Consider the following 10,253-nt stretch of genomic DNA (forward strand, 5'->3'; position numbering starts at 1 on the left):
CTCTCTCTCTCTCTCTCTCTCTCTCTCTCTCTCTCTCTCTCTCTCTCAGCGCCCGTTATGGGCACTGGCATAAGAACAAGGCCCCGGGCGAGTACCGCAGCGGCCCCCGCCTCATCATTTTCATCCTTGGGGGTGTGAGCCTGAATGAGATGCGCTGCGCCTACGAGGTGACCCAGGCCAACGGAAAGTGGGAGGTGCTGATAGGTGAGTGGCCATGCTTCAAGCAGAAGGCGCCGCTGCATCGCACCTCGACTTCATTCCATGCTTTGGTGTTGCATTCTGTCATAGACTCCCTTGACCCACAAAACTTAGTCTCTAGGTAACTGTGGACAACAGAAGCTAGGGGCGAAGGGTTTCCTCCTTGGTCTGCCCTGCTGCGTTTCTCATTGGAAGGCAACCTCATGAGGTAGGAAGTGCCTGATCTCAGGGTCCGGCAGACTCAGGCTCAGATTCCTGCTCTGCAAACTGCAAGTGGGAGACTTTGAGCAAGTAGCTCTAGCTCTCCAACCATTTCCTTACCCAACAAAATGGGGTCAGTAACACTCACAGCCTTGAACTAGGCCCAAGATGAAGTCAGTTTCCTGGCATTGGCCTCATGCCCAGGCAGGAATGGGCAGTTAATGGCAGTCAGTCGCTGCCCTCCTCACCTGTCAGGAGGAGATGGACGGACAGCTGTAAGCAGGTACTGCCTGAAACTACTCCTCAGCTGCTGGACTCTGCCGAGGGCTCCCCCAGCCACCTCCAGCCACTTTTTAGGTCTGCCATTCCCTTTCTTGTATTTCCTGTTGATCTTCCAAAAGAGAGGAAGCGACTCGTAGGAGCTGGCTTAATGCAGCAGGAGCCTTTTCTCCTTTTTCGTGCCATTGGGGGACTCTTGATTTTTAGGGCTGGAAGAAGATGAATGAGCTAAGAAAAGCCCTGCTTTCTCCAGATGCCTCCCTTTTTGTCCTATTTTGCCTTTAACAAAATGGAGGGAACCTGCCACCGGTGGTCCCTCTTAACACTGCCTGGCAAGAAGCAGCCACTACCCTGGCTGGGCTTTGTCCTCCGTGGAAACAGGCTCATGCTGAGCAAGGAGTGAGGCCAGGGCTCTTGGTCTCCCTTTGGAGAGGGGTGTGCTCTGCACCCACTGGGGAATTATACTCTCCAGGGCCAAGGATGGCCTCTCAGGCCACTTACACATGAGCTACAGGGAGAGGCCCTGAGCTGCCCCAGCTGGAAAGCATCTCTGACCTCCCATAGGTGCCCACTGCTGTTCATAATCCCAGGCACAGTCATTATCTCAATAACAAGTGGTGGTTTTATACCTCCAGTTTGGGGTTAGCAAGTCACAGCAGCCTCTAAGCTATCCAAGGGAGTAGACTCCATAGACCAGTCCACATGGCTGTTCCTGGGTTTTTCAAGATGGACCTGGGGCTGTCAGCTGCCCCTCTGATAGCATGATCCAGTGGGGAGACTGTACCTCCCCGCTGCAGTCCTCAAGCTTCCGTCAGGTCACCAGCCCTCCGCCTGACTGTTTTTCCTTCTGTTGTGTAGCCCTGATGAGAAAGCTCTTTGCTCCTCGCTTGCATATGTGTTGCATGAATGTAGTGAATAATTCTGAGCTCAAACACAGCTTTTCTGGACAGAAGCTGTCACAGCTAGGCTTTGGGTATAAATCTTCCCCTTCATCTTTAGACCTGACTTGAGGTTCCATATACTGGGAGGTGGGAACCTGGGGGTATGCAGCTGCCCATGAAGATTCATGGAGGGGCCTTGCGCAGACAGCTGACGTCCGCTGTGTCTGTGTGGCCTCCCTGCTTTGTGCATTGCATGCCAGCAGCCTTGCTGCCCTGTGTGCGCTTGCGCACTTTTGTGTGTGTGTGTGTGTGTGTGTGTGTGTGTGTGTGTGCATGTGCGCACATGTGTCTTGCTTTCTCATACCTCATTGGCTGCATAAAATGTAGGCCTAAGTTGGCATGTTCCTGTGACGTACCTTTGTTCAAGCAGTCAGCTGGCCTCTGTTCTCCCACAGGTTCTACTCACATTCTTACTCCCACCAAATTTCTCATGGACCTGAGACACCCCGACTTCAGGGAGTCCTCTAGGGTATCTTTTGAGGATCAGGCTCCAACAATGGAGTGAGAGCCAAAGAAACAAAGTAAAAGCAGCTTATTACAGAAAAGAAACTCTTCCACTCTGAAGGGCTTTCTTTGATTATTCCGTCACTCTTTTTCTTTATTTCTTCCTTTTTAGTTTATTATTTATTTGATTTCGTTTCAACAAGAAAATGCTTGCAGTTCTCAACACCGATTGAAAATGTGTCCAGTGCTGCCCTCACAACCCTGCCATGAACCCTCCGGGCTCCGACCTGCTGGCTCACTCATGCCTTGGGTTCCGTGCTGCTCAGTCAGATGCCCATAGGCCGCTGAGTGTAAACCAAAAATGATAATGACTGCTATGAACTGTTGTCAGAGAAGGAACTGAACATTTGGAGGATGGCTGAGGCACAGTGCCCAAGCCTGCTGGTCTGGGATGAATTTGTGGCCCCCATAAGGAATGTCGAGTGTCTTGGTTGTGCTGGGTGTGGGAGTTTGAGAATGAGGCCGGTGGACATTCCGGGAACGCCATGTCCAGGAAGTCAGGCAGTGGTAGACATGGCTGGTGGTGAGGGAAGATTGGCAAGGAGTGTCAGAATAGAACCCAGGTCAGTGGCAGCTGGACGGATGGTGTAAATACCTTTTTCCTAGGACAGGCACTTCTCAAGGAATAAGTTATAAGGGGTAATTGGGTCACAAGCCACCATATGTTTGGGGAACTCCAGTCTTTAGCAGGAAGAGCTTTTGTTTGATGTTTCTCTGCAGGAAATGGCACTTAATAGTTGTTGGTTCTTTTAGTAATGACTTTTAATTCTGTGGATCCTTTCAAGAGTTGAGTAGTCACACCCTTCTCTCTCCCACTGAAGTATCTTGGTAAGGCTCGAGAGCCTTTCAGTAGAAATCTATTGTTTTTTAGATGGGGTCTCGCTATGTTGACCGTGCTAGAGTACAGTGGCTCAGAGGGCTTAGCCTCCCGAGTAGCTGGGACCGTAGGCTCACACCACCATGCCCAGCATAAACCTGTTATTAATGCTCTGTGTGGTTTTAGAGAGCGTTTTTGTCTCCACCAAGCTTTTACCCAAACCTGTTGTCTGCTTGGTAGACTATCCAAATTTTGATCTTCAAGATTGTCCGCATTCCCTCCTCTCTCTTTCCATCCTTCAGATATGATGGGAACCTCCTACATGTTTAAATGGCAGGCTTCCATCATCACATCAGTGACTCCTTAGCTTGTTATACACTCTGTCAAGAGGCCATATTTTGTGTGCCTGACTTTGTGTGCATCATTGACAATGGACCCTGAAAAACCCCTTCACTAGAGCTGAGATGTGGCCCAGTGAGTCATGGAGTGTGAGTCCCTTGTAAGCAGTGGAGAAAGATCTGGACTCATAGCCAGGAGGACTGGCCTCTACCCCCACCTCCTCCATGGGCATCTGTGTGGCTGTGGGAAGACACTCTTACTCTCTGGGCCTTAGCATAGGAGCACAGGGAGGCTGGATTGCAGTGCCCCCAGGCATGCAGGACCTCTGCATTCTGTACATTCAGTGATTACAATTTGTGGATTTGTGCCTCAAACCATGCAGTCCTGCCCACTCTTCCGCTCTCTGGTGAGTCTCAGGAGAATGGCCCAACAGAACCTTGGCTAGGTGACATCAGAAGCTGCTTGTATCTGTAGGGAAAATGGTGCTCCCTCCTAAAGGTAGGAACAGGAGGCTATGCTGCTCATGTCCTCCTGTCTCCCTTCCTTGACATGAACACCAGGGCAATAGTGTGCTAAGGAACTGAAAGTAGTTGGGAACCCAGAAAGTAGACCTGGTTATAGCCCTGGGCTATAGCTCCTATCCTGCCTGGGCTGGCCCTCCCTAGAAAGCAGGGCCAGTAGGTGGTGAATGAAAGCCATTGTTTTTTAAAAAAAATCATTCCTGGCCTGGCGCGGTGGCTCAAGCCTGTAATCCCAGCACTTTGGGAGGCCGAGGCGGGTGGATCACCAGGTCAAGAGATCGAGACCATCCTGGTCAACATGGTGAAACCCCGTCTCTACTAAAAAATACAAAAAATTAGCTGGGCATGGTGGCGCGTGCCTGTAATCCCAGCTACTCAGGAGGCTGAGGCAGGAGAATTACCTGAACCCAGGAGGCGGAGGTTGTGGTGAGCCGAGATCGCGCCATTGCACTCCAGCCTGGGTAACGAGTGAAACTCCGTCTCAAAAAAAAAAAAAAAAAAAAAAAATCATTCCTTAGAAGCACCTTGATAAGTTATAAATCAGAGACATCTGGTTCTGTATGCAGACTGCAGGTAGGTGGATGGATTTGCTGCAGTATGTATTTTAAGACTTCTAGAAAGACAAATGTTCAGTTGAGTCTGCAGCAATAGTAGACCATTTGTAGAATCTGAAAGAATCACAGACTGAAACTGCAGAGGCTCCTGCTAGGATGAAGTCTGGGCTGCCCTGCTTCAGAACAAACTTCTCCTTTGCAGAGTATTTTCCTTTGCTTTATATTTGATTGGCAGAGGAGGTCTCAGCTGTCATCAAAACAAAGAGAAAGTAAACAGGTTCCATATATTCCTAGCTTCTGAAATAATTTGCTGAGTGATGTTGGGTTTTAGAGCATTCAGTTAAGCGAGGCACAGGACCCTAATACCAGTGAGGTCAGAACGCAGATTAAGTCTGACTTGCCCTCTTCTGTTGTGATCTTCCAGGTGACCAAAGTACAGGACAATGCAGACCGTCAGAAAGCCTGAGTTTGCTCCTATAAGACCAGTATTGTGGCAGCATAGCTTTTGTGTCGTTTTTTGCTTTGAGACAGAGTTACACTGTTATCCAGGCTGGAGTGCAGTGGCATGATTTCAGCTCACTGCAGCCTGGACCTCCTGGGTTCAATCGATCCTCCCACCTCAGCCTGCCTAGGAGGTGGGACCACAGGCATGTGCCACCACACCCAGCTATTTTTTTGTGTGTTTTTGGTAGAGACTGGGTTTCACCATGTTGCCCAGGCTGGTCTTGAACTCCTGAGCTCAAGCTATTTTCCTTCCTCGGCCTCCCAAGTGCTGAGATTACAGGCGTGAGCCACTGCACCTGGCCCAACATATCTTTTAAGAGAAGATGAACTTTCCTGCCAAAAATTAGAGGGTTCCCAGCAGGCACCATGCATGGGTGATGGTGCCTTGCCCTGTCTTCTCGGCTCCTCTCCTGTAACTGGGGCTTGCTCCCCGTGGTAAGGGCTAACTATAACTCACCAGATCCTCACCAATCATCCCTCCACATTGTCTAAGAAATGAAATTTTTTGATTGAGTTTTACCTGTCTGCTCTGGTTGGTTGATGATAAAAGTACTCATCATTGGGGAATGCCCAAGAGGCTGTCAGAAGCAAACGAGAGAGAGCTGAAGGCGGAATCAGATCTTTATAGTACATGGGACCACTTGGGAGAAAGTTTGTGAGTTTTTATGTTGAATATTTTGCTTCATTCCAGATTGGGGTCAGTATGTTTCATTTTTCTTTGATACTCAGGTTTGAATCTGAGTTCAGAGCCCACCTATTGCCTGGCTGCTATTCAAACATCCACCTACCCATCCCCTCCCCTCCTAGGGGCCACAGGGCCTGGAGGGCACGGCTTCTAGGCCTATCTGTGCCAGCCATGCTGAACAAGCACCAGACTGCTCTGGCCTTCACGTGTCCCATCTGTAAGATGAGAGGGGTGGTCCAGATTACATAGTTTTCCAAACCTGGCTGATCATCACACTCACCTGTGCTGCTCTTAAACGTACACATTTTCTGGTGCCACCCTGCATATTCTGAGTCAGTAGGACTGCTTCAGCCAAATTCAAGAATGCTTGGACCAGCTAGTCTGCAAGGACACTTTTGATTTTCAGATTCTGTCAGTGTAGAAAGAAGGATTTTGTCCTATCAGAGCATGTTGTGTCTGGCCCACAGCTTTGAAAACATGTAGACAGTCATGTGGATGAGCCTCAACTTAGTTTTTAGAGATCACTGTTTACATTTCATAATCTTCCAGTTACAGGGACTAAGTGAGGCCCTCAAAGCCGTAGAGCCCACTTGCTGCTCTATTCTGGAAACCTACGTGGTCAGCCATCTGTGGTTTCAAAATAAGAACAAGTGCAAAATGGGGATTATGGACTTACCCAGCTTCATTTGCAATGTTTATGGTGGTGAAAAGCCTGACCAATTTATTAAAACAACACAGATAATTGAGTATGAAGAGTTGGCTTTCTGATGATCAGCATTTACACCAGCTAGTCTGGTCCCCTTAAAGAAACCATGTAGGTGAAGGCCTGGCCAGTGCCTGTGGCCAGGGGTCTTTGAGGCCTCACTGATTGTCTCCAATACTCAGTCCTAGAATTTTTCTTCTTCAGTCAAGACTGGGAGCCCTGGATTGTCTGTGATTAGATAATATCAGAGACTTCTAGTGTATTAATTTCCTAACCTCTTTTTAGCCTCCTCTAAATCCTAGATTTACACATCAGCAAAGATAGGGAGGACTTTGGAATCAGCATCTGATCAAAGGAACCCCTTCGGATGCACCCTCTAAGATGAGTTGGCCCTCTTATTTCCCGGAGTCATTTGGATGGCTAAGAAGGGCGTCGGGGATGTTTTCTCCGGCATATGTGCTTCTTGCTTTTGCCTTTAACGAGGAAACTCCTAAGCGAATCCCCACGCTCTGTAGGAGGCCATCTTCCAGCATCTGGACACATGGGCTACATGGAGTTGCAATTTGGAGGGCCCCCTTCCTGGCAGTGGTTCACGCTTCAGAGTTTGGGGCAAGCCTTGTAATATGCGTCCTTTTTCCTCATTTGTATAGCAGCCTTTGGCCTCTTTTAGGACTAGCAGGAGGACTGATAAGATCACAGAAATGAGTGGACTTCAGGGGAAAGGCGCGCTATAAAAAAGCCCAGGGACACACTCATGAAACCTGCATCAAATTTGCTGAAGGAGCCTCAGGTCTGCAGAATGATGAGTCAGCTTTCCGGCACAGGCCACCTACAGGCTGCGTGCACAGGGCATCATGCCAAGGACAAGTTCCTTACTCAGCCGGGAGTGGGCAGCTGGGGCCTGAACTGCAAAGAAAGGGATGTTGGAAGAACAGAGAGGGCTTTCCAAGTTTCTGCTAGTCTGGAGTGAGCAGGAAGGGCTGCAGTTCCAGCAGTCTTGGGTCAGCTGAGCAAGTAGTGGTCAAAGGCATATGGGTCCTGGTATTGGAGTCATGCCAAATGAGCCAGCCAAAGCCTTCTTTTGCCTGCCCTTGGAGTGGAAATCCGACACCTGGTGGTTTCCACTCCCCTGCTCCTGTGAAGGCCCATTCCTTTGCCATGTCTCCAGGGAGGCACATTTTCAAGTACGGGTCTCTTTTTTTCCGTTCTTCTCTTCCACCAGGACCTTTCTTTGAAGCCCACTGCTGCATGCGTGCGGGCCTCATGCTCACTCACACACCACCCCGGTCACCTCTGTTCTGTTTGATTAAGTCCATGTCCAAACCACACGATCCATGCATCTTTTTTTACTGCACTTATTAGATCTCTCTCTCTCCTTATGAAAAAGACTTTCATTTATTTTTATTTTTATTTTTGCAGTAGAAGTATATCTAATTCCATTAGCTTAAATTTTTGCAAGCATTTCTAATCTCTTACAATTCGCGGTCTCTGCAAGGTAAGGCCTCAGGTCCCCTGGCCCTTTCCCTTTCACACCTGAGGTCCCACCCACCAGGGCACTGTCAACCAGCTGGTTCCCAGAGGTCAGTGGATTCTCCCAGGGGGCTTTGCCTGTCAACTTCTTCTCCCAGGCACCATGCTTTCCACACATGAGCCCCCTACCAACTCTGGCCCCATTTTCAACCTCTCCCCCTGCTGCCATGTTTGGAATTTCTCTGCCCGGCTTCACTTGGAGTTTAAGAGTGAATTAGAAACATAGCTGCCCATCACCTGCAGATGGTTCTGCACCCTGATGACAAGGTGGCTCGTTCCTTGGTACAGCCTGGGACCCTGCCTGAGCCCGAAGATGTGTTTTCTTTATCCACAACCCCTGAATATCTCCCAGGCCTATTGTGATGGGACCCCAACCCCAATCCCCACTCCCTTCCCTACTTCCATTAGACCCGACCAGGGTTGGGGAGGCGGGTGGGTGCAGATCTGGGAATGGAGAAGCACAGGAAAGGAAAAGCGTTGGAAACCAGAACTGGTGAGCTCACTGTCTTCTCTGCCTCCTCCAGGATCCACGCACATCCTCACCCCACAGAAACTGCTGGACACACTGAAGAAACTGAATAAAACAGATGAAGAAATAAGCAGTTAAAAAAATAAGTCGCCCCTCCAAAACATGTCCCCCATCCCACAGCGCTCCGCAGATTCCCACCACCACCTGCCTCAGTTCCTTTGCGTCTGTTGCCTCCCCAGCTCTGCACGCCCTGGCCGGCACTGTTGCCACTGCGTTCTCGTGTTCAATGATGCCCTCTTCTCGTTTGAAACAAAAGAAAATAATGCATTGTGTTTTTTAAAAAGAGTATCTTATATATGTATCCTAAAAAGAAATTTGTGTGCAGTCAGTGCACGGCAGAAATTTCTGGACTGTTAGGATGGATGGAGACCTTCTCCCCGTTATTTAAGATTTGTGACCTTGTACATAACCCTGCGTGACATGTACACATTGCTTGGGTGTGGAAAGGTAGAAGTTTGGGTGTTTTTAAAACCTTGTTTGGGGTTGTTCCTGTCTTTGTTGAGAATCATAGAGATGTCTGTGTTCTTGAAGTATTTCACACTGAGGATTGATCTGTTATCTTCACTCCAGTCCCTACCCCTCGTGCCTGCTCTCACCCAAATAACCCAGGAGGTGACAATCAGGGGACATCTCAGGAGGTCTGAGGTGGAACAGACCTCTTTTCCTTTCCCAGCATCTCATGCCCCCTGTGGTGCGGCTGTGGGTGGAGGCTGGGGTGTCCACGTGAAACCAGGCCAGTGTCCCCTCCTCCACAACCTGTCCGTACCCCCTCCCCAGCCTGCGTCCACAGTGCTGTGACCCTGAGGGAAGTCCTCGAGTCTAAGTCACAGTACCCCGACAAATGAGAAGCAAACTCCTGCAGGAAGCCTGCATGTCTTTGGAAAAGGAATTAGTCCAGTGCCTGCGGCCCAGGCCCTTCTGTCCCCAGGCCTCACCCCAACAGCTCATTTTCTGTAGTTAGCTTTAGTTCAAAGCGTCAGGAATGGATAAGAACAGATGGGTTCTGGAGGCCCCTGAGCAAAGGGCTATGACTGTGGAGAAGGTCCTTGGACCGTTGGACTCACACAGACCTTGTACCGTCTCAGCAAGCATCTTCAGTCAGATTATCCTCAGTTTCAGATACTTTATAATACCTTATTTTGTGTCATGTTGGGGTCATACGTCATCGTGTTCGTAAGAGAAGATAGTCATTTTATTCTCTGTATAAAACTTAGCTCTAAAGCAAAAACTAAAGCAGCAAACGCAGGAAGGCTGTCTTGCCATCCTCAAGACTCAGCAGCTTTCATTCTCCAGCGGTGAGCACACCGTTTGTGCTGCTGCTGTTGTCGTGAAATATAATAACAGTGGAAGTCACAAAAATGTCCCCTGCCCAGCCCCCTCGCCGCCCTTGACCTCCTGCAGGCCATGTATGTATTACTCGTCTAGTGATGTCCTTGCAAAGTGGTGTACGCGAGCCCAGCGCCGCGGCCTCCCCCCTTTCAGAGCCTGCGCCTCGCCCTCTCCGCTCGCTGCATCGTGGTGTTCTCTTCTCAAGGCTTTGAAATCTCCCCTTGCACTGAGATTAGTTGTCGGATCTCTCCCCTGCCTCCCTCCCGACTTAGACGACCTGATTTCCTTAGGACAGAACTGCAGGCCTCTGCGCCGGGCGTCTCACTCCCGCTGCTTGTTCTGTCCCCTCCCTCGGACCAAACAGTGCTCATGCTTCAGGACCTTGTTTGTCAAAGATGTTGGTTTCCCTTTCTCTGTTATTTATATAAAAATAATAATTTATCAAAAGGATATTTTAAAAAAGCTAGTCTGTCTTGAAACTTGTTTACCTTAAAATTATCAGAATCTCAGTGTTTGAAAGTATTGAAGCACAAACATATATCATCTCTGTACCATTCTGTACTAAAGCACTTGAGTCTAATAAATAAAGAAATCGGCACCCCTTCCTGGTGTCCAGGGG

At 49.1% G+C, this 10,253-nt stretch overlaps 1 protein-coding gene across 2 annotated transcripts in view; it reads left to right on the forward strand.

Moving 5' to 3' along the window:
* The window catches only part of STXBP1 (syntaxin binding protein 1), an 86,380-nt gene extending 76,127 nt beyond the window's left edge, over nt 1–10,253 (forward strand). Inside the window, exons 18-20 of one of the 2 annotated variants that reach the window (XM_032257319.1) lie at nt 50–204; nt 2,015–2,140; nt 8,301–10,253. In XM_032257319.1, coding sequence (XP_032113210.1) covers nt 50–204; nt 2,015–2,124 — 265 coding nt within the window. In that variant the 3' untranslated portion in view covers nt 2,125–2,140; nt 8,301–10,253. The remainder of the gene's footprint in view (nt 1–49; nt 205–2,014; nt 2,141–8,300) is intronic. The other variant, XM_032257321.1, reaches the window with a different exon arrangement.

The sequence above is a fragment of the Sapajus apella genome, unplaced genomic scaffold (genome assembly GCF_009761245.1).
Source record: "Sapajus apella isolate SASKATOON/1434 unplaced genomic scaffold, GSC_monkey_1.0 scaffold97, whole genome shotgun sequence".
NCBI classification, from domain to species: Eukaryota; Metazoa; Chordata; class Mammalia; order Primates; family Cebidae; genus Sapajus; species Sapajus apella.